Source organism: Gallinula chloropus, assembly GCF_964237585.1.
Source record: "Gallinula chloropus genome assembly, chromosome: 3".
In the NCBI taxonomy this organism is placed as follows: Eukaryota; Metazoa; Chordata; class Aves; order Gruiformes; family Rallidae; genus Gallinula; species Gallinula chloropus.
In genome coordinates this window covers 66,013,025-66,037,787 of record NC_140087.1, presented here as the reverse complement: position 1 = coordinate 66,037,787, position 24,763 = coordinate 66,013,025, and the positions used below count along the sequence as shown (strand labels likewise).

General features: G+C 38.1%; 1 protein-coding gene across 1 annotated transcript in view; it reads right to left on the bottom strand.

Moving 5' to 3' along the window:
- Nucleotides 1–24,763, bottom strand: part of SOS1 (SOS Ras/Rac guanine nucleotide exchange factor 1) — a gene marked incomplete at its 5' end in the record, with an annotated part of 52,146 nt that overhangs the window by 3,533 nt on the left and 23,850 nt on the right. The window contains 12 exons of the mRNA XM_084261966.1: nucleotides 629–893; nucleotides 1,041–1,157; nucleotides 2,098–2,270; nucleotides 3,643–3,760; nucleotides 4,114–4,276; nucleotides 4,583–4,702; nucleotides 5,380–5,602; nucleotides 6,621–6,724; nucleotides 7,250–7,372; nucleotides 7,778–7,859; nucleotides 13,088–13,743; nucleotides 14,700–14,827. Coding sequence (XP_084118092.1) covers nucleotides 629–893; nucleotides 1,041–1,157; nucleotides 2,098–2,270; nucleotides 3,643–3,760; nucleotides 4,114–4,276; nucleotides 4,583–4,702; nucleotides 5,380–5,602; nucleotides 6,621–6,724; nucleotides 7,250–7,372; nucleotides 7,778–7,859; nucleotides 13,088–13,743; nucleotides 14,700–14,827 — 2,272 coding nt within the window. The remainder of the gene's footprint in view (nucleotides 1–628; nucleotides 894–1,040; nucleotides 1,158–2,097; nucleotides 2,271–3,642; nucleotides 3,761–4,113; nucleotides 4,277–4,582; nucleotides 4,703–5,379; nucleotides 5,603–6,620; nucleotides 6,725–7,249; nucleotides 7,373–7,777; nucleotides 7,860–13,087; nucleotides 13,744–14,699; nucleotides 14,828–24,763) is intronic.

The following is a 24,763-nucleotide window of genomic DNA, read 5'->3' as shown; positions in this document are numbered from 1 at the left end:
CTTATGGCAATCAGCTGAACATGACTACCCTTGTACCTCCTTTGAAAGCCCTCATCCATGAATGGAGGCTATGTCCATTATAAATTACTGCAAGCACACCATAAAATATGACCTTTCTTTCACCATACTGGTGAAAACAGAAAAGAAATAGGTGTTGACGGGTCCTGATGGATTTAAAGCAGGGTAACACTGGTTTTATGTTCTGCAGGAAAGCCATCTGTGTGCACTGAAGCCAATTCAGAATAAGGCACCCAACAAAACATTCATTTTTATTCTCACTGCTTACCATCAAACACACATTCACCAAATACAGTCACCACACATACATCTATAGCAGCAAATCCCACATTTGACTGCTTGAGACATATATGGGCACTAGAAATATCTCTGCCTTCTGTTTTGACCTGCTTCTCCAAAACCTGGTAATAATGCCCTATGTAACACACCTAATTCTGTTAATTTTTTCCCTTTAAAATAAAAACTTATTAAAAATGGGAATAAGGCACACAAGCTGCCATAAGGAGACAAAAGCAACTATTCCTACAGTCACTTCAGAAGACTAAACATGATTTCACCTGCTTAACACCACAAAACCTGTGGTCTTTCTAGAGTAAGCATTAGCACCTACTTGCATGAAAAGGACTTGAAGGATCTGAGTCAAAGACGCTGCAGGCATCTGTGGTACTAGAAGTAGCAGAAGCAGGGGGAGGTGTCAAAGGTGTTCGGGGAGAGTTCGGAGCAGATGCTGTAGTTTCAGTTTCGCTCTCTGGGATGCGGCTGTAACTAATTTTTCTTGGCTCCTGTTGCAAGGGTGTAGGATGTCTCATGGTACCTGGCCTTGGATTAGAGGGACGAACACCTGGGGACTTGAGAGGATAGCTGTATTTTTTGGGCTGAAATGATAAAAAAAAGATAACAAAATCAAAAGGTCACAAGATGAATGTAGCTTTGTATTTATCAAGTTACAGTTCTAAAATGACTTGTGTACCTGTGAAAGACAAATGTAAGCATTTTTTTTGAAAAAAAAAATTAATACTAACAAATCTTGGTGGAGGCTTGACATTTCTTGGTTCTATCTCCAGTGATTTGTTGAACAGATAATCTGTAAATTCTGTCTCCATGCTGTTTCCCATTGGATTCAGGTTTTCAAAAAATCTCTGAAATACAAGAAGGTAGAAAACTTGTCAGCTACACTACTTGTTAGTAGCTTGTGTGTTTCTACTGCACAAATAATCCCAACTGTTCCAGAGAAGAGAGAATATACTGGAGTCAGAAGCAGTGATAGATTTTTAAGTTATTAAATCCATTTGTGGGTCCACCCGTTGCTGAGCTTTGCTACTGTTATGCTTGGCCTGAAAAAAAACAACGTGAGTACCTAAACACTGCAGTGCAAAAACCAGATCAGGTTAGGTCAAACATCTTCAGAAGCAGCTGCATGCAATCCATCTTTACATTCATGCAAAGGAAAAAATGTTCTAACAATGCATTCCGTCAAACCCTGAGAATGAGTAACAAAAGAAAATCTTGCAGAATCTCTTAAGATAACCTGTCTGGACTCTCTGAAAGCAAGTAGTTCAAAAGATAATTAAAAAAATAAAAGGAGAGTAGACAGAAAAGACTGCTTATAGAACACAACACACCAAGAATAGTAAACAACAGAAGAAAGAAAAACGTGAACATCGTCACTGCTAACAAATGATGTAAATGCAGAGCTGTCAGATAAACTTGAAAATGCAGATATAGTACAACAGAAGAGGAAAAAGACAGAAGGGCTTACTGGACAGACAAATGCAGCTGAGTGAAGGACAGTAAGAATCTGTTTTCTGTTCCTGTTTAACACTGATCAGTAAGAAGATCCATCTACCAATACCCCAAGAGCTGGGGAAAAAACCCCAACCCACCACCAAAATGCAAGCATTGAGCTTTCTCCCCCTTCTTACGGTAAGGCCTGAGACACATTTTATGACAGGCCTTCTGCTCATCTCTGATTCAGTCTTACTGTGAATCTATGAATTCAGTTTATCCTTACAGTCTACCAGCTGACAGTCACCACAGAAGTAGCTCAGTGCATAGACTCGAGGAAATAATGCCACTTACCCTGATGTCAAATTCCACCCTTAAACAATATGGCTGATTCTGGTACTGTTGTATCTCTCCTGTTATTTCAGCTACCTTTCTTCTCTTGCTGAAGTTTATAAGTTCTTTCCCATGTCGCTTTAGAAATTCAGGGTTGCCTTCTTCGGTTTTCAAAATGTTAGTTAAGTAAATACCTAAAGAGCACACAAAAGCGGTTCTTAACATATAGTACAAAACGAGGAAGTCACATGACTGGAATACAAAGAATTCATAAAGGTTTTAATTTGTGCACTCTAGTTTGAAAAAATTATCAGCTAGGGTCAGTAGGAGAACTGCACCTTATTTTCAAACAAGGGCAATGATTTAAATAATTTAATATGCATTTTGCAGAAAGCTGCCTTTTTTGCATCAAGATCTCAAAGTCTATGCACTTTGCTCAGGAAGCTCACTCAGCTGAACACTATTAGCATTTTGTAAGACAAGAGCACACTGCACTCAAGTGCTTTCACTCAACTGTTCTGCTTCAGTTCAGCTCTACTCCGTAAGAGACCCCAGATAAGTTCCAAAAAATTATTTTCAGGTTTTAATCTTCTGTTCCACTCTCCACTCCTGCCTTCAAAATTGCATCAAATCATTTGAAGATCAGAAAGAAAAGAGCACTCTCAAGTCCACAGGTAATACATCTGGAACTATCATTATGACTCTAATGAGTATATATATACTCATATATATTATACTTAGAAAACTAATGTTTTCTTTAAGTACAGCTTGATAGAAATAACTGAAGCTATTTGCGTGTGATCCTGCTAACCTCTACTCATCAAGCAGGGCAGAGGGTTTCTTGGTTGATCTTATCTTTCTTTGCAGGGCTCTGGAGTATATCTTTTCTGAATCTGCAAAAGGCCAAAGCAGCCGTCAACACTATTTTCTTTCAGTTTTGGCCTGAAACCTAAGCTGTCAACTGTAATGTCCAAAGTGGCAAGCAAACATCCAAGTAGCTTGCTAAATAACAGTAACGTCATGTGCTTAACTTGACAATTTGCTAAACATCAGAAATTTCAAGCGATCTACTTGAAAGAAATGCTAAGTCTGATGATAAAGAGGTAGCTTCCTTCCCCATCCCATCTTTATAGAAATAAGAATTTTTAATAGAAGACTCTAGATATTAAGACACCATAAAAAATAAATTCTAGCTTTATTTCTTGACAGAATTCTTGATGGAGAAGGGACTCCTGGTCCTCCTTTCTCTACTACCCAACAGCAATAATATTTCTGATGTGACCACCTTCCAGTTATGGTCACAACACTGTTCAAACCACATTCAAAGTAAAAATGAGTCAATATCTAAATAAGATATCACAGATATACTTACTTTTACTGCAAATAAATTCTGAAATTAACAGTCACTTTAATTTTTCTTCCACATATATGCAATTAATGTATGGACACCTGAAATTCAAACCCAACTGACTTACTGCTATTGCTGACACTCTTGTTTATTGCCCTAGCTTAATACTTCGCAAATATTTTTGTATGATACAGCTCATTCAAACAAAACATACTTACCAAAGAAAGGCACGCAAGGAGGATTAATGGACCTGAGTTTTGCCAAGTATTTCTTATAATGATCCTCACTCAGCTCATAAGCTTCTTCTAAAATCTTCTTCTGTCGACTTGGAATTTGCTAAAAAGACATACAAAACAGGCTGTTTAGACAAGGTAAAGATGTAGCCCAGCAACAATACTGAGAGTAACAGTGTCTCAGTGATACTCAGGTCAGCAACTCTGAGGCTAGTACCCCAATGCCTCAGGATCTTGCTACCTTTTTCTGCCTTTCTTAAGTGAGAACTGATTTCTTGCTTCCAAAAATCAAGAAAAGAACCCTTATCCATTACACCAATTGATTGAATTGTTGAGGAATTTATCTTGCTTACTCTTTCTTTGAAGGACACGCTTACTGAGCAGACAGGCTTTCAGTGTAGCTAAGGTACTCTGCATTACACTTCCATACCAAAAATGGAAAACATTTCACTGTACCTCAAATGTGTGATCCAACCTATAAACTGCTGCGGAGTTCATAGCACTGACAATCTCAAGGACACCATTAAAGTTGTTTAGCTCTTGAAAAACTTGCAGGATCTCAATAATTCGGCTCACTACAATTACTCTTTCCTCTAGGTTTTCTGTTTCTACAATGCATCTAAATACACAAGAACATTTGGTTTTGTATTAATGCACTGATGAATTTTCCAAAATCAAATATTAAGTTGTAACACAAACAAACATGAAAAGTTTTTCAAATCACTTGACTGTTTAGAGAATAAACATTCAAAAATATTCCAAGAATAAAAAGCTGAAGTAATGGTAAAATTCACCCAGGGACCAGCTGTAGCATCTAAACACAACTTAAAACCAGAACTCTCCCAGAACAGAATTTTTCAGAGTATGCTGCTGAGTGGACTGTAAATGTCCAGGAATAGGTACAGATTCCAGGAAAATCACTTACTTTTCAAACCACAGAGTGAGGTTAGTTGTATGCCTTATCATTTTGAGAAGGTTGGGAGAATTAATTTCTTTATCTTCCTTTGTCCACACACTTCCAACTAGTTCAGACGGTTGCACAGCTCTAGAAAAGCAGATGCACGTATTGAAAAATCTAATTAAAAGGAGGAAATACGACACAGTTTTCCCCAAAGCTCTTTATTTCCAGAGAATTTGGACTTAATATTTGTAAATAAAGTTTTTAAGGTATCATTTCTATAATGTTAGGCTCCCCACATGACTAAAAGAATGGCATTTCTACACTTTTTTATTGTGTAACCATTTCTTAATTTATGTGGCTGTAAACCACCTCTGTTTACCTAAATGATATTTAAAGTCTACATCTCATTCACCATAACAAACTGTGAGCCTCCAATGCCTGAACAACCTCTCACAGACAGCTGGTGAGATTTGACACGGTCCATAAATTGCTTCACAAACTAGGATATGAAGAAAACTGATTTAATTAACGGTCACACTTCTCAAAGGTTGATCTACTTGGAAAACATCAAGAGAAGCCTGCAGCACAATGCAATTAACAGTATGCATCAGTCACATGTACTGCATGTCAGCTGGGGGAGGGTAAGACAAAGACCGATTTTTAGATTTTGGGTTTTTTTCTGAAAAAATAAGAATTAATATACAGCATTGGTAAAGTCCCTTGACCTACCGTGGGGCTTCACAGCAGGGGCCCGCAGAAACAATTTCATGCTGGAGAATAGTTTGGTTTGTGTCATGTGTTTTTCAATGGAGGAAAGTTACCTGTAAAAATCTGACTCAAGTAAAGTGAGCTGCCGAGCAATTTCTATTGGATGCAAAGTGAGCAAGTCAAAAGTCTCTGTGTGTCCTGGTTTGCTTATGTGCCATTCAATCGCCGGAGGTGGGCTCTCAAAAGTAATGTTGTGACTTGGCCCAATGGCTTGTGCCTGCTTTTTCCGGTTGATTATTTTTGTGATCGACTCAACCCATTTCTTCATTGCTTTGCCTGGCACACAGAGAGAAAATTAGTATTTAATTAATCTTAATACTGTTTTTCCAAAGAGGTGAGTATAATCCAGAAATCTTTGGATTTTAACCAAACCCTACTAAATTAAAACAAGCTGTACACGTGATGTTCCCACACAAGGCTCAAAGCATTCGAGCATATATGGAATTCCTCAACAGCCAATGCAGAGCACACCAAGTTTGCACAAGCTGAATTCAGAACACCCAAATTAGGCTCCTGCTCTGAATTTGCCATTTTCCTTTCTTCTCTGAATTTACTATTTGTTTATGGGAATTAACCTTCTTTTGCCCAAAACTCACTTCTGTAAACACCATGGCCTTCATACTTTGAGCAAAAATACATGCTTTTTTCCCCCCCTCCCATACAATTCAGAAGGGCAAAATAACAAACAGGGAGAAGCTTTTTCCTCTACTGCATTTAGCATCAAAGCTCAAAATAAAACCCAAAGGACAAGTGCCTGTTCAGCTCTACATTGTAAGAATTTAATGCATGAGATGGCAAATCCATTGAAAATTTACCAGTAAATTTACATTAAACTAGCCAGCTTGTTCTCCCCCTCTTTTTAAATGTGAAATAACAATTAAATATCTATCTAACATATTTTCCTACAAACTGCTCCTCTAGCTGTCCCAGTTTTTCTTAAAATGGAACAGTAAAGACCTGTACAAGCACAACTGGAAGATGTCCTACAGGTCCAACATGCATAGTGAAATTGTTGGAAAATCCTGATCATTATTCAGTTCTTACTATTTTGCACTATTTCAGTCCCTTTTTGACAGAACCAATATTTATTTATCAGGATGCAAATAACATTCTTCTGAACAAGGCCCAGACTTTCAATAATTATTTCATTAAACTAATATTTATATTCTTTAATATTTAACAAGCAGCCAATCCTCTTTTTCTTTATCTGCTCAGCAAAAGGAAAAGTGAACCCATGCCATACCTTAGAAAAGGGATGGTTTATGATAAATGCCAGCTCTTAAACCATAAGTACCTCTTACTGTTCCAATGAATTCTTCCAAACGTTGCAGAAGATCAGCATCTCTTTCAAAGTCATAGAAGTGGTGTTCTACCCAGTGCCGACATACATTTAATACACTGCAAACGTAAGAAGTAAACAGCCTATAATACAGTGCTTCACATCTAGCACTTCAAGGTGAGGGCCCGCCAGATAAGAATCAGCAGACCAAATGCAGTTTTACTGTCTGCACTTCACCATCAACCAAGTACAAACATTTTTCTACTTTAAATCTAAAGAAATCAGAGTAATGCTGCTGTTCATGAAGAGAACTTGAACTACACTATTCTCCCCTTAGACCTCTGCAACACATGCTGTATAGCCATGCAGAAACGTGGATTAAAAGAAAAAGGGTGACCGTAAAATCAGTTTGCACACTAATAGCCTTAAAATTCCGCATGAGCCTTTCCCAAGGCTTCTCATGCCATGAATTCAAATTGCCACCAAGTTTTCAAGCAGCAAGGCCAAAATGGCTGATTGCCTATACATGCTATCAAAGCATCTACAAGAAAGGCTGCTGGTAGCAAGCAGCCACTGCATCCAAAAGATGATACTTCAAATGACTTAAAGGAAATCAGTTTGGGTCATGTTGATGCAATACTCACCGTAGCTGCACAGGTTGAATGTACTCTTTCCTAAATCTTTTTAGCTCTGCACTGAGAGGCTGGTCTCCATTCTCCATAGCAATACGATCAGCTTCGGTTGGCTCAGGCTCTGGTATTTCAAACCTAGCACATAAGACAGATGTAAGCACTCTGCTCCTATTGCACTAATCCTGCTCACAGCGTGCAAAAATATAATGTCAATTAAAGATAGCTTGAAATTCAGGTAATTTCCTCAGGCCAAAATCTTATGCCTTAGGAAGCATATATGCTTTGCTGAAAATTTGCTGAATTCAATAATAATACAGATTTCAGAGACAAATCCATGGGATGCTGGAAGTTACTGGAGTTACCTAAACAATCCTACAGCTTCTAGATATAACTTACATATTTTTACTTGCAACCCTTGTTTAAAAGTGTTTGGAGTGTATCAAAACCGACTGGGAGACTCTTACAAACTCTACTCCAAGTAAAAATTACTAAAAATACTATCTGCACTTCATTTGCACAGTATTTTTAACAGTGGCGTACCTTTCTATTAGCAGACTCAGCAATTCTTGAGGTTTACAGAAGGATCTGTATGTTGTAAGAAAAGTCCGAACAAAGTTGGGATCTACGATAAAGAATAATTTTATGTTTATGTCAGCAGTCACCTAATTATTTTTAATACTTGAAAAGAACTTGAAGTATCATTTAAAAGTAAGGACGCCAGCCCATCAATTTGCAGAGAAGATAATGTAAACAAAAATTACCTTGGTAACAATTCAGAACCTCTTAAAACCGCAATACAAAGCGGAATTTAAAACCAATTTCTATTCTGTTGAAAATTCAAAACAATGACTTTTCCTTCACCTATTAAAAGACCGCATTCTTTTTCAACAACTTTGAAAATAATTGATATATTATTTTGTTTATGAGCCATAACAACTTTGTTTTTGACAATGATGTGGACAAGGTAACTCAAGAGACACAGCAAGTAACTTTGCATTGGATAGAAATGGCCTCTTCAAGGGGAGATGATTTCCCTAAACTGGTATAACTGATAACCAGTTGTGGTTAAGGCAGGCTCGGTATTTCTTCAGCTGACAGCTATACTTTGAAGTAGCATTTGTTTTACTTCAAAAAAACCAAGAGAATTAATTTAAATTGACTAATTACACATCAGCTAATTTAAAATACCCAAATGTGTTGTTAAAACAGGCTAGAATTCAAAACAGAAAACCTAAGTGTCTGTTGTTCTTTAACTACAAAAACAAACCCCATTTGTTTGAGTATGAGGAAATGCAGTGACAACACGCTGACACTGCACACTTTACAAAGTTAGCATTGTTAGCACTGAACAAAATTAACAAGCAGGTTACAATGGCTCTACATATTAAATCCATATAGAGATGTTAAAACCAATCCCCAGTCAGTAAATTTTCTAACACAAGAGTGGCTACAGAGGGGCACACAGAACTTGAAGCAGGAGTTCACATAGGCTGCAATGAAGAAAAAAAACCCACTTGCATTATTTGGTCTAACACTATATTAAGCCATTAGGCTTGTTTCCTGGAATATGGGTTTTTAAGAGCTTTTTAAAAATGCTCCCTAACTATTTACCAGCATCTTGTCCATGTGAATGATCCTACTAAGCTCTTCATTTGGGAAACAATTTACTGTAATATGTGCACAGGATTAATCATGTATTGTGTAGCACAGTATTTCCTTGCATTTCTGCTGCATGCTAATTCCCATTTCTTAAAACAACTGGCTAGTCTGCTCCACCACCTCTATGTCCTTCATTACTCCTTTTTTTCTTAAGACACCCCTCTGACATCTCCTTGAAACTCTACTGGCTAAAATCGTTTTCAAAGGCAAAACTCCAAATCCCTTTGCACAAAAACTGTCATCCCTGTCCCTATCATGAAAATACATATTTTTTGTTGTCCTAAAATACAAGTATAGAACTAGGAACAATAACTCCTCTTTTCACAACTTGCTTTCTGCACACGCATCCACCCTAAATAGATTTTGACTACATGAAAAGGAGAGCCTCCATAGAAATCAACATTTTCAGATCCCCGCAAGCTCAGAGTCATAGTTACTGTCATTTACAGGTAGGGTTTAAATCCACAATACATATTGAATTTCAAATTCAGCACATCAGAAAAGTAAAATCTAACCTTGTTATCTTACTAGCAAAATCTGCAACTCAAAATAGCGTACAATATATGAGCAAGTGTTAAAAAAATATAGACAACTCTACAGTTAGTCAGGATGTCTGCTCGTGTGATAATTCTCTCTTCAATACAGCCAATTTGAAAGCTAAAAAAGAACAATAACTTGTTCTACAAGGATTTATAAATAATCACCCTTGAATTCCTTAAGAAAGGAAACGGACACTATGATGACGCACAAGCACTCTTAACATATCAAAGCTTTAAAAATAGAAGAGCACTGCCCTATAGATAAAAAAAAAAAAACATGACTAAAATCTTAGTACCACCTAACCCAGCTGCTCTTAAAGAAGAATCAGGGAAAGGAGGAAATAATGAGCACAAAACCACATGAAAACGAGTAACCTCCCGCCCCAGAATACAGAAATAGGCTCAGAACCTGCATTTCTAACTGAAGGGCAGTTTCTCTTGTGTAAAAATATATAGAAAGCTGCTTTTGCAGAGAGAATTTCTTGCTGTTTCGCTGCTCCATTGCAGCATGGTTTGGACAGTATGCCATACCTTGCAGCCAGGTGGCCATCAGAGCTGTGTCCCTGTCCCAGCTCTTGCCACAGCTGAATACCTCCTACCACTAGAACCAGGCAATTGGGCTCTCCCTGTTCTGCAGCACAAAAGTATTTCAGCTGTTAGGCTGGTCTGTGTGGTGTCAGGGAGCTGAGGGCAGAAAAATAAGAGGCCTAACATCCAGAAACAGACTGTGTGGACCTTCACAGATAACAAAAAACCTTGAGACCTCATTTGGCTACTGCATGAACTCAGTCACAGAATCACAGACCTTTAGGAGTTGGAAGGGACCTCAAAAGATCATCTCGTCCAGCCCCCACTGCCAGAGAAGAGTCACCTAGACTAAATCACACAGAAAGGCATCTAGGCAGGGTTTGAATGTCTCCAGAGGAGACTCCATAACCTCTCTGGGCAGCCTGACCCAGTGCTCAGTTCACCCTCACAGTGAAAAAGTTTCTCCTTATATTCACATGGAACTTCCTATGCTCCAGCTTGCACCCGCTGCCCCTATCGCTGGCCTTCACTGAGAAAAGCCTGGCTCCATCCCCTTGATGCTCACCCTTTACATATTTATAAACATTAATAAGCTCATCCCTCAGTTTCCTCCAAGCTAAAGAGACCCAGCTCCTTCAGCCTGTCCTCATAAGGAAGGTGTTCCACTCCCTTAATCATCTTGGTGGCCCTGTGCTGGACTCTTTCAAGGAGTTCTATGTCCTTCTTGAACTGAGTTCATGTAGTCCTCAATATACAACTAATTAACCTGCTCTTCAGCTACCTGCAACAAATTGGTATCATCTCTGCATTTATACTGTAAATATTCCTTAGAGATTTGACCTACAAAGATAGAAAAGCTGGAGAAGTCACAGCTAAAAGTCTCAGAAAAGTAAGGGCTTGCTATTCTGGCACATGGAAACAAAACGAATAAATTATTTGAAGATTACAATCACATGTAAACAATCCTATATGGGGACAAGGAAAGCATATCTACAGTCTGTAGCTGTTTGGCTAGGTATCACCATCTTCCTACATCTCCAAGCAAAACAGAAGCCTTGAACTCAGATGATACATGTACAAAAAGAGCTAAAAGGTTACTACACAAAGTTGTTACCCTACTCACTGCACCTCATAAAATGCAACAAAACATCAAATGATCTGCATAATAAATGGACCTTGTTTCCTAAACAACAGAGCACGTTTGGCTGATTCACTGTGTCTTAATTTCTTTGTTCCCCTGGAAAAGACAGCACAAAACGGACAATGACATTTTTCCTCACAGAAAACCACTTATAAAACAGAAGGCACAGAATGAAAGATACAGGTGTTGATAAATGCCACGCAACCTAGCAATTCAGCATTAGGTCCACTCAGCCCTTTAAGGCTACAAAGATAGGCTAAATACATCATAAGACCATTTTTCTTCTTTTGGTTCAAGTCTTTCAGCCTGTAGCTCAATACTCACGTTATTGATTTCATCATACAATAGTTTGGCCAATGTCACACAAACCTATGGTATTAGGCTTCAAGCAACGTACTTAAAACTTCAATAAACAAGAGCTGTTACAAGCAAGGATTTAAATGACTGTGGACAAAAGTACATCTAATAATTTGACTTGAATTCTTCCTTGTGTCCTATGTACTAGGCCAAAAAATCATGCAGATGCAAAAATAACCAATGCAAGAGACATATTTCAACAAGCCACATGTTCCTTAAAATCAGGCCTTTCTGTTTATGGAACTGGAGAATGTAGTTTGTGGCTCCCTGGACAAAGAGAGCACTACAAGCACTTGGAGCAACACCAAGAATACAGCACCAAAGTTCAAGTATGCATGGAAAGGGCAATTCTCAAGGGCGCACAAACTAGCTAAAGCAAAGCAAATGTTCACAAGGGCAAAGAAATACTATTTTTACTATTTTTCTGCCAAATAAAATGCTAGATTTTATTTTATTAAAGTGGCTTCCTTTCTCTAAGGCCAAATTATTTTAACTTCCAAAACCGTGGAATTGCATTTCAAAGCATGTCTGTAAAATTCAAAGCGAAAGAGCTGCTAAAAGTTTATGAAGTTAGAAGAAATTTAATGCAGACACAAAACTGCTTTGGTAAAAGCTGCCAGCACAATAGTGCATTGAGTTTATAATAAATTTTAGGAAAGCTGACCTGAAGAAAAAGTGGAGAAGAGAATTAAAAGTTAGAGAAAACAGATGTACTTACAAACATTTAAAAAATAAAGAAAAATCACTAAACTACACAAATTATATTCTGCTTAGTCCCCCTCTTCTTCTAAACAAACATTCCATGCAGGGTATCCAGGACTGAGCTGCAGAAGAATGATTTAGGATAATCAGACTGTAAAGAGAAGGCATACAGACAGAATCTACAATTGAATATGACAGGCACTAATACCAACCTGCATGAAGTTTTTAAATAACTGACATACAGGTAGGAAAAAAATTAAAAAATCCGAACTCAAAACTCAAGGCCATGCTTTTCAGCACAGCTTATGAAAATCCTGGGCAATTATGAAGCACAACTGAGGTCAGGCTGGATGACCACATAAATGCCTTCAACGTATCTTCAACATAAGGCAGATTTCCAAGGCTTTGCTTCTAGCAAGCTGATATTTAATCTTTTCATTACCAGTCAGCAAGGACACTGGTAACAGTTAATAAGAGTACAATCCTTAACTGAAAACATTTGATCCACAATTCTTTCCTGCAATGCAGGTACTTCATGTGCCATACAGCTTTGGAGGTCTGGAGGGAAGGCAACTCCTGTGGTTTGGGGCATACAGGAAATTTATTGTCTAGAGCTCAATTCCTGCAGGTCCCCACCCTCCCCTCCCCCCCCCCCCCATCCCCTGCATGAGAATAACCTTATGGACATGTATATCCCACTACATTCAGCCAAAGAGGACTCGTGTTTTTAACTGCTACACCTACAGAGGTGCATATTTAGGTCTCACAAAAGCTTAACTCAAAAAGCATGTTGGAATACGTGCACTGCAAAGTACATTCACTTTCTGTCCCCTTTATATATCTTGCTGCATGCATTTAACACAGAAAAAGAAGCACGAACTAGTCACTGCCTTCAGTTTTAGACATATGAATGAAGTGTCTCACCTGCATACATGTGGTAAGTCAGCCTCTCGATGAGCTTGACAACAGTTCCTGCCTTGATGATGGGGATTCCAGATTTGGGCTGCATATTTTCTTCAAACACAATATTCTCTTCAGAGTCGGGTTCTGCAAATCTATAAAGCTCGGGATTTGGAAATCTCATCTGCTCTTCTTTTTCTTCTTGCAGCATTGTTACATCCAGCATCCTTTCCAGCGTGCTTCTATATTGCAAAGATATCAATGCTGCCATCCAGTTGTTCTTCTCTTCAGCTGATTTAGCAGCAAAAATAACACTGTTCTCATCTTTTAAGATGATTTCAAAAGCATGTCTGTACTCGTTAGTGTCGTCTTTATCATTGATTTGTACCTTTCGCATGAAGAACTTTTCTTTTAGACGATATTCTGCATTGCTAGCACCAGGAAGTCTTGGCTGGCCATGATTTGACTTACAACAAATCATCAAGCCATCAAATAGAAATATGTGTCTCTCATGCTTTGCTCCTACACGTGTAAGCGTTCCTTCCATGATGAACTCATTACAGCATTGTCCGATGTCTTTACCCTCCCAGCCATCAATATTTTTCTGGATTTCATTCATTTTCTTAATTGCTAGCTGTTTCCCCTTCATCTGCTGAGTATAGAATCGGCATGCAGATTCGCTTCAGTGCATGGTGGGAGAAAAGCAGCCTATTAGTACGCGTGTATTCAAAAACCACAACCACCACTAACAGCAAAAACACAAGATCATCTTTCTCAGTGGTGAAAAATCCACTGAGAATGCAATTTCAGCAGAGTGTGAGCACTGCTGCAAGCCTTGACTGTTTTTCTTAAGTACCTCATCTGATAAATTTTCTACTTATCTTCTTTGCAATTAACATTTTACCTAAACACAGGCAGTAAGAAGTAGGCAAAATCGTTAAGAGCTTCTTAGCCTAACGAATCACTCATTTCCATAGCTGATAAACAATTTTAGACTGCATTAATGTGAAATAAGCACATTCAAAAAAACCCAGCTTTTATATGCATTCATGCCCAAGCCTAAACATTGCACTTTGCAGCAGAGAACTTGCTTGGCAAAGAAAACACTGAAACAATTTTAAGAACAAAACCAAGTTTTAGCATGTTTACATAACTGCACAAATATTAGCAATAAATCAAGCAGCATATGGTAAAATCCAAGATTTTGCTACAACAGTGCAACTAAGTTATCTATGCACTTCTATTATCCAGTGGTAATTTTAACTAGGCGTTGCATAAAAAAAACCTTCAGATTAGGTAGTTCAGGACCATTCCCTTTGAATCACACAGAAACACACTTTTACAAGTGTTTTTAGGTGGATAGTTACTATCTAAGTATAATTAACCCACAAACGCTGTAACTTTCTACTTACCAGTGAATCTCAGAATGTCTCAACTACCGGTACACAAGGGCACACAGAAATTAGAACAGTTTTAAAACAATAACAAATTATCTTGGCTTTGATGTCACTTCCTCTGAAAAAGCAGTCTTGTCACAAACTATTTTGTTCATTGTTTACTAAAAGAGGAAACTGAGAGTCCTGGATTTATAGCAAAGCATTAAGACCAGAAGCAGGAAAAATGGAAACATGTTTACCTAAGCCTTCGTTTTGCAAGACTTTTGGAGCATATCCGTTCCATACTGCTTTGAAGATTTAGTAGGGCAGTTATTGCTTGCTTTAAGCACTCTTTATCCTCTTCATCCTCACTTTTTTCTTCCAATTGCTGTGGACATCGAAATCAAATACAATAGGTGTTACAAGCATTTTAGTATGCGCAAATCCAGATGTTTGACCTAGGAAGAAGACAGCCAACCATCTGCTGAATTTGCATGCTCCTGCTCGTTATTAAAGTTAATGAAATAACCAGGTGCATTGCTGACACAGGCAAGAGACACCAATGTCTGCTAACACCTTAATCTCAGTAAAACATAAGCAGCAGTCACAAGTCACCTCAGATACAAACACACTCAGGCACATGCTAGTTACCTCAAAACTAGTTTGGTTTACTTTACATGTCCAAAAAAAGGTACCCATGAGAAACGTGAAATCCTAGAAGGAAGTCAGATCCACATACCATACCAGATCAAATCTGTGGGATGCCTGTGTGTTTGTAATGTGTATAAACACACATCTGGAACAGGCAAGCTGGACCAAAAGCTAAGCAAAACTCCTTCACTGTATATATAAACATGAGATTACCAAGTCTCTCACCTCACCAATAACAGTCTAATCAATAATTCATGTTGGAAGAGACCTTGGAGATTATTTTATCTAACCTCCAACTCAACCATAGAATTAACACAGATTAGGCTGCCTAGAGCCATACCAAGTTTAAAATTTCTCTCAGGAGGGAAAGGCCACAACCCTTTCTGGACAATCTGTTCCAATGTCTGAAAGTCCTCATAGTGATTTTTTTTTTCCTAACAGTTTACCAGGATTTCTCTCATTGACTTTTCATAGTGGAAGCACTATGCAGCTGAGAGAAGTCTTTCTCCATCTTTCCAATCCATCACACAGTCAAAATACATGTTACAATACATGTCTCAAGAGGAAGCCCAAGCTGGACACAGTTCTCTAGACACAGCCCTGCCAGCACTGAACAAGTAGGCTCTGCCACCTCGCTCAACCTGATGGCTACACACCTGCTGGTACAGCAGTAAGGGCCTTTGCTGCTACAAGAAAGTTCTGCTGTTTTGTGGTCACCTTACTGTTCACCAGGTCTGTGGTTTTTTTTTTTAATTCAGCAAAACAAAGGGGAAAAAACAATAACCAGAGCAATGGTGGGAAGTATTCTTCTTCCATGGATAGGTTGCTTGACTGCTCATCAGAAAACAGCAGTGCACCTAACCATGGCCAGCTTGGACAACCTGGCTTCCTAAGTGCCTGACTACACAGCTACATTAACGCCTTCATATACTAACTCAACTTTTCTTGAGGGACAAAAAAGATACAGTAACATTTCCAACTAAAACTGGACAAGAAGGATCAACACTAATATTTCATGCCTAACTATCACTGTGACAAGTTTGATGAAGGAAGATCTGCCATGGTTTTATCTAAAGATAAAACACTAAGATTTTTGGTCCTGAATCTTCATTTAAGCATTAAAACGTTTAACGTTATAGTCAGTGAAAAAATATGGACTACAGCTTTGGCTTAGACGTAAAACTGAGATAATTATTTATGGGATTATTAAGAGACAAGTGTTTCAGACTGTTACACATCAAGAACTGGCTCTACACAATTGACAGATTTGTTTTGACAGCTGTGGTAATAGTGGCATGGACCAGAACAACAAAGGCCCTCAAAAACAGTACAATCATGCACTTTGCTTCCAGAACAACACGTCATTATTGTCCTCCAAAATCTGATTAAATACAACGCATTCATGTTTGACATTTGAATGGGTCATAGAACAGTATTATATTTTTAATGACAGGAGTTAATAATTCAGTGCAACAGCTGTCAATGCCAAAGACTACTTTGTGTTTTCAACCACAAGGATGACCACAAGTTTCATTCTACGCAGTTTTGGTTCACGTAAGTGCAATCTGTCATACTCTTGACCTAAGCAGCATCAGGGATGAGCATGTCTTCACGTGACAACCACTGAAATAGGGCTGACAATGCACCACAACAGCTATCACTTCCCAAAAGGTCTCAGGGAGAATAAATCACTTCAAGAAGGAACAGGCTGCCCTCATCACATTCCTCTACTCATCAGATTTAACACTGAGGTATCACCTTCCCTTTGCTTCGGTTGCACAGATCACTTATGTTTAGAGAGAACCTCAGACAAATGAGGCAAGTGCACCACCACTGGCAGAAATCTTGAAAGACAGCTGAGTACAATGTCTAACTACCACTAAAATGTTGCATCTTTCCTACACAAGAGTTCAAAGGAAGCTCTTCTGCACACTGTCTCTTTGCCAACTTCCATCAAAAGAGTTTGGCTGATTTCCTACCACCTCTGGGTAGCAACCATTCAACAATGGACAAGTCTGTTTCAGCCTAGTCTTCCTGAAAACAAATCTTATTAGATGCTGTAAAATTCTACCATTTGCTTTTAAGGGTACCACAGGGTAAGGAAAAAAGGGCATGTAAAAACGCAGGACAATCATCAATGAAAATCAGGCTCAGCGTGCAAAGCTGGTTATTTCCTCCATTTTAATACTATTTATATAGCCTAAATCACAGAACTGTCTCAGTTGGAAGGGACCTTTCTGATCATTAATGCTCAAACACAGACGCATGGTGCCTTACATTCAACAGAACACGAATGGTGCACTTTCCTTCCCAAAAGGAGGAAGTTTTTTAAATTTAGAAAAATCTCAAAGGAAACCTGTACAAACAAACTAAACAGAAAAATAATCAGGAATTTTCCCAATGTAGCAACATACCAACTCAAAATACAAGGAAAAATTATTCCCTGTACATTCTCTTCAGAAACATACTGGCATAGATTAAAGTTCATTACTGTAAAGCATTCTGTTCCTATGCTGAACTTAAAAAATTGTTGGGTTTTTTTTTTTTACAGCAATTTCTCTCAGAATCCAGAAATTTGGGTATTCATTACAGGAAAAGTCCATGTCCAAAAGTAAAACATATGTTTGTATAGAGAGCTGGAGAGAAAGCAAGTGTTTAAGACTAACATTTCCCCATCAGAATCCATTGGAAGCAATCTGTTTTTCCAACCACATATACAATCTAGCAAGTATAATTATGCTTCAGGTTTCACATTTAGAAAGTAGCATGCATCATCACACATGTAAGATCAACACAAAAGGCAAATCAGCGCTGTGCACGGCTATGAAGATACTTCTCTGTACAAAGAAAATAAATTTTAAAATAGATATTCTAGCATTGAATAATTTGCACACACTGCTATCAAACCCAGTCTTAGAAGTAAGCTTAAATCACAGCAATGAATTTCATATTACACTGCTCCCAGACAGTTTGGAAGATGAGGTTATGGAAAGTGAAATGGCATCAGCACAAACACATGCAAAATTCTTTGAAAATCCCACCGATTCTTCTATAGCTGTGCAGTGCCCCCTAATGAATGAAGCAGGTAGACGCTAAGTAAGAGTGCTTTTTCAGGCACTGGTTGGGTTTTTGGCCAGAGGATGGGGGGCAGCGGCTGGGTTGGTTGTTTTTTTTTTTTTTTTTTTTAAGATAAAGTGTTCTGTGGACAATACTATATTATCATGGGAAGGAGGTACAGATTTCTGGTTATCAACAGCATTACAGTAGTTGTATTTTTTTAATAACCATACAAGAAAACATTGCTTTAGAACGGTTGCAATGACTCACAATACTATACACACGGGATCCTGGCCACTCAAGGAAAATAAACTTGGGAAATAAACGGCTTCAGGAAGTTTCTAATTTAAAAAAAAAAAAGGATTCTACATTCTAGGCCACAAGCTCTGAAGATATAAAGAAGTGGAGAACAAGGTATTTTGATCTGCCTGTTGCATAACACAAGGATTAGATACTTATACCATCAGGAAATTCCAAACAGATAGGAAAAAAATCATCCTCATCCAGTGCAAAATTAAGACTCTGGTAGTCCTTCACCTACGCTGCCAGGGACAGAAGCAGAAGATACATTTATACTCCTGATGAGAATATCAGATATAACAATACCAGTAGGTGTCACAGATAGAAAATTATCCACTTCAGGACTTACACGACAATGTGGACTCCCATTTTCCTAAAAGATTATTATAAAGCTAACCACTGAAATTCGTGAACTGCTGGTTCCAGAGTTCATGTGGGAGGAGAGACAAGTAATCAGCTTCTATACGCAGAAGATACAACAGCATATGGGAAGCAGGGAAATCACCACTGAATTTGCTTAATTTAACTCAAGATCACTTGATTATAGGCATTCATAACACTTACTGCCCCTCAAAAAATTAATCCAAGAAATTTAGTGTGTAAGTGGTTTCACATTACAAGTGGAAGTTGCACACAGCAGCACTCAGAATGGGCTTGATCTTGTGCTGCTTCAGAGAAACCTCTTCAAAACCCACTATATAATTTCTTCTGATATCCCAAAGCCCACAACAAGGCAACAAAACACTTCTATCACTGCCAAAGAAAGCCTGCAGTGTAACCTAGCTCTCCGCTCTGGAGGGAAACGCTACATAAGTAAACAATGCTCACAAGAACATGGAGTGTGCTGACACCAGTTACTCCAGCTGCAGTTTTAATGCCTCACCCTTTCCCTCACCATCTTACTCAGAACAGGGTACCTACCAAAAGGCAATCCTGAAACAAGCTATTTTATGATCGAGAATAAAAATGAACAGGGTTTCTCCTCTCACAAACGCAGGCAGGTCCTCAGGCACTCTGCTGTAAAGCAATCCTGGAAGCTGGCTCAATAGCAATCAGCTGCCTGTGAACACTTTTTGACTTTTTGCAATTCCTCTAAATAATAAAAATAGCAGTATGTTGGGAAAAAAAGTGCTCTCGCATCCAGAAACTTTTACTTTTTAGAAAGCATCAGGAAGCCATCTGCAACAGCAAATGGGGACAACTGCAGGGAACACTTACACACTTCTGGGAAATGCTGGAAGTTTAAAGACACTTCACACGTGGAAGCTGAAAGGAAACCATATTCCTGGACATACATACCCAGCTTTAATGCACTAGAATTGCGAAAGCAGTTTTCTTTTCATAGGAAGTCAGACAATCTTAGAGCACACCGATAAAAAAAGCTATGTTTATATAACTGTTTATTTAAATTTACATGACAGCGGGAGTATTATTTGTATTAAGAGTAGAATACCACCTATACCAAATTAACAGCAAAAGTATTTTCTAGACAAAGTTTAACTATGCCTTAACAGTTTGATTTTTTGAAGTTACAGTAATCACACCACCTTATATAAACAAGTCAAATATCAAACCTCAGATATCAGATAGTTACAAAACGCCTCCAACATTCTCTTAGAAATACATTTTAGGAGAAATCGCTAGACAGCCTTCATCACTTATTTCACATTAAGTTTTAACTTGTATAATATAAAATATTGTCAGACCATTGTAAAACATGCTGTACAAGTAAAGCACTAAATCAAGAACCATTTCAACTTTCAGTACAAGTTTCCCAGGTCTTTCACAGCTTGACTACGTACCTTAAATTTTCCACATATCTTTGAGATCAGTTTTAGGCACATCAAGGTTTACCTGTGCCCAAAAGAGTGAAACCACATGGACTAAAATATGTGCATTTAAGGAACCGCTACTTTGATTACTCAATGTGCATGCTCTTATTTGCAGAGGGGAGAATGAAATTAAAATAAATCTCTTTCAGAAGTTAATTATACTACTCTGAAGTAAGTGCCCGGATGGATACTAATGAAAAATCAGGAAGAGATATTCAGAACACTAAGCACACAGAAATCTGTCAGCTGACATTTTACCAATTCAACAGTTTTCCGTAACAGGTTTGTGTGTCCAATCTGCCATTAGCATTCCCATGAATGAGCACGGCCTGCCAGGAAACTGTATTTCAGATTAGATCTGCTCAAGTGCTACTGCATCTTGCTAGTTATTTCAACTGGAGCCCGCTCAGCACAAATGAGTGTATTTTTGCTCTCAGTTTCTGAAACAGGGAAGGGGTTCATGTATGTGAGCAATTCAATACTGAGCTTACATAGTATTCTTGTTTTCAAATATATTCCTCGATTTTCTCATAAAACCATTCCCTAAAGAGTCACACTTTTTGTAGGCTACATTTTTTTATGTCCAGATTACATTACTAGGGAAATGGTTACTTTGTTTACATTACAGGAGACTTTGTGTTCTATTCTTCAAAAATCAGGGGGTTGGGTTTTTTGGCAGCAGTTTTTTGCATATGCTGATGTCTCTTCCACAGCAGATTCATTACCTTTCTGCAACAAAATGTACAAGTTCACATAGATCCTTCCAGAGCCTTCATGCTCTGAAATTCTCTTCTTACTCTCACTTTGGTTTGTCTCATCATTATTAGCAGACCTGCAGAATACATTAGAAATTTAAAATTTATAATTAACTTGACAACAATAAGTAGTTTGACCAGTATTTGAAATATTGCAAAATATTTACCTACGCGCTTACACACTTGTTACTGAAGTCTTCCATTTTCTTCCCCCAAATTTTCCATCATAGTAAAGACAATTCAGTTTAAAAGTGTATTTCCTCTTTAGTAATTCTGAAGTGGGTTAAAATCCAGTTTCACTGCTTCAACAGAACTGAAGTCTGATCTTTGCCAGCCAAGTTTGCAATGCAATAAGCTCAACTGGATGGCACCTCTGTGCTTGGACAGAAATGTAGGAATTTTTCCATGTTGCATAAGATGAATTCACAGCTTCAGAGATCGTTCTGGGAAGCAAAAGAGTAACCCTGTTGATTTTAAGAGGAACCCTGCTGATTAAGGGAAAAACAGCAGAGGAAATGAGGGATGACAAGCAGAATCCCATCTGTAGACTTGGTCTACATAAGTCATCAGTGCAACTTGTTGTTTTACTTGTTTGTTACTTTCTACATCTTTCCACTGAAGATATCAAAGTATTGACAGAAAACATAGACTTTCACTGCTGTAAGAGCAAACAGAGAAGTGGAACTAAATCCACAGCTCCATGTCTAGAAAAACTTTCACCAAAGAAATCAAGATACCAAGTCTCAACCATAGCGCTACTTCGCTCCAGGGATGTTGCTTTTGCATAGAAGGTAGCAGGAAGGGAGATAGAAAAAGGACAGAAGAATATACTGCTGCCATTAAAAAAACCTATACAGCAATACAAGTATATCAAGGACTGACCACATCACGACGCCACAAGCCACAAAAGCTAATGTCATCCTATAGGATGACACAAGAGGCCTAACACTGAACACTGAATAGATTATTTGTGTCAAAACTTTTAAATAAAAGGGAAAAACATTCAACAATCACAATTTGTCAAAGTTCCTGTAACACCCATCTGAGAGCTTATCATTTGGGCATTCAGCATAAACCAGTGCCATGTAAGCTAAAGAGCTATCTATCATCATTACCAGCAGTGAATGAAAACCAGGAACAGACCACCACTCCCAGAGAACAGTCTGCCCCAGTACTGCTCTTCTAATTCCCAAAGTACTGGGAGAATTTGTCCTGCGGGTATTCCTAGAAAATGGATCAGAAAATAGGACTCTGGAACACTGCAGTTAAACACATATGTGAAGTCAAAAGTCAAGAGCTCAGCTAGTGCTTCACCTGACTCCCCAAAGAGGGCATCACCTAGATAAGAACAGTCTGGCCCTGTGCCATCCTACTCCCTGCTTCAAGGAATCAAAGTACAGCAGTTGTTGGTCTTGCAGACAATTGACAGTAACACAGCTCAAGTGCCACTGAAGACTGTAAGCAAAGCGGAAGGAGGAATTTGTTACTTCTACTTTTGTTAGATTTTTATCCAGCTTTTGCAGAAAACTCATTTTAGTGGGAAAATGGAAAGAATATTCTCCAAGGTAATTATTTCACATTAGGAAATTCCCAGGAAAGAGGCAACTGATGCTCAAAAGCCCAAATACATCCTCTGTAAAAAGAAAAAAGCTGTACAACAGAACATACTGCATTAAGAGATGACACAAATCATCAACAAATGAAGTGACACACATGCACACGTGTACCTGATACACTTCCTCTGTGCGTGTATCAACAAGTAACACCACTGGAAAGATAAAGTTAAATACATTCTGAATAACTTTTTCAATGAGTTACCTCAGAGAGCCCAATTAGTTAATGATAACCAAGTTTGTGGAAAAAGCGGATGCACACAGAGATGACAAAGTTTCATTTTCCCCTATCATCTTCCATTTGGCTGCTGACTTAAACCCAGCTGACTTAAGAGCATAAACCTGCTAGCATTTAAAGGAGAAAAGCAAGAAAAATATTGTCAATGAAGCAACACAAGCAAGAAACACAGAACCTCATTTATGGGGCTGTATCATCTCCAACTTCTACCATAAGGCACAACTACTGAACCTTTTCAATGCTACAGTTGTAACAGAAGTCTTCACAGCTTTACCATATAAAGAAGTTGCTTACATTTTTCACCTATTGTCATATTCTAGAAAAATCTCTTCTTACACTTAAAATCAATTTTTACATCACCCCAGCTTTTTCTCCCAAAAAACACCAGCAACAGCTTGGTCAAGGTACATTTCCTCCAACAGACAGGCCTTCATCTGTCACAGACACGTAAAATTGCGCATTACCTCCAGTGGATGCAAAGAAAAAAAAAAAGGTATATATGTAGCTGCAGATGAGGATTAAATACACGTAAAACATTAATACCACTTCTACTTTTATTTCAAAACAATATTGTACACACAAGTGCAAAGGTACTAGTCAGAATGTATGATTTTCTGTTTTTAATATCGACTCAAGGAGGCAAAGCTTAAAATCAACTAAAGCAAGAGAACCTCTAAGTTAGGGCCTGTACTAAACACAGGCAACACAGAAAATGCTTTGAGACAATGATCTGTAATTGTGGATATTGTAAAGACCTTGCAGACTGCCAATTCTCCACTAATTACATCTCAGTGATTCTCCCCCCTGGGCTGGGCTACAGCAGTTACAGATGGGATCACAAATCAATTTCATTACATTTGCTACACTCTGGATCAAGAGACTGGCTGACACAAGGCTAAGAATCAGTTGAGAATTGAAGTGAAGGCAAAGCCCAAAATAGTTTGGGACGCGTTGCTGAACATAACACCCAGCAAGAGACTTACAGGATCAGCTTAAAGATACTCTAGTCCTAAACTACTAATATTCTACCACCCTGTGCCTTCTCCAGTAACACATAACAAATTTAATACCATCAAGTTGGGAGAAAAGGATGTCTTCTTGGAAGACAAGAATCTGTCAAACCATATTTTTTTAAAAAGTTATATTAGCATGGCTGAAGAGGAAAAGTTTAACTGAGAACATTTCTACTTGAGACGAATTGCCAGTCAGTAAAGACCGTAAAGTTATTTAGCATCTACAACCAAAGTACAAAAAAAATAAATAAAATGCACTAGATGGTGTTGTGAAGTAAAAGCATCTTGGGAATCTAAGATTATTATAGGTAGAATTCCAACTAAAAAAGTGTTTGCAGTGAGACAAGAAGTTCTCATGCAAAAATCACAGGAGCAAAGTCTGCATTAGGTTTTTAAAAAATAATTATCTAGTTCTCCTGTTCTCCAGAAGATGTTATTTTATCTAAGCAAAGCTTATGCATGCTCTAAACCACTCCTACTTGGACTAAACTGGAATTTTAAAGTAATCTTATTTACCCAAAGCAAAAAATATCTATCACACATGCACACAAATTTACAGGATGAAACAGTACCCAGTTTAATTCGTAAGTCTTGTAAACTTATTTCTTCAATAACTCAAGGTCATAAATAACTGTACTGTTTGCACCACCCTACCTTTCACATAAGGGTCCACATATTGCAAAGCCCATTCATATCTGCAAATATGTCCCTTATGAAGCGACTAATTTATATATCTTCTTATACAAAAGTTTAGGGACTTTTAGGTTGGTTGAAGGAAAACACTGTCCTTAGTTATGTTAATTTTCCCAAAAAAAGTTACAGCAAGGAGCTTCAGCTAAATAAAGAGTACATATTTGTGTGTTCC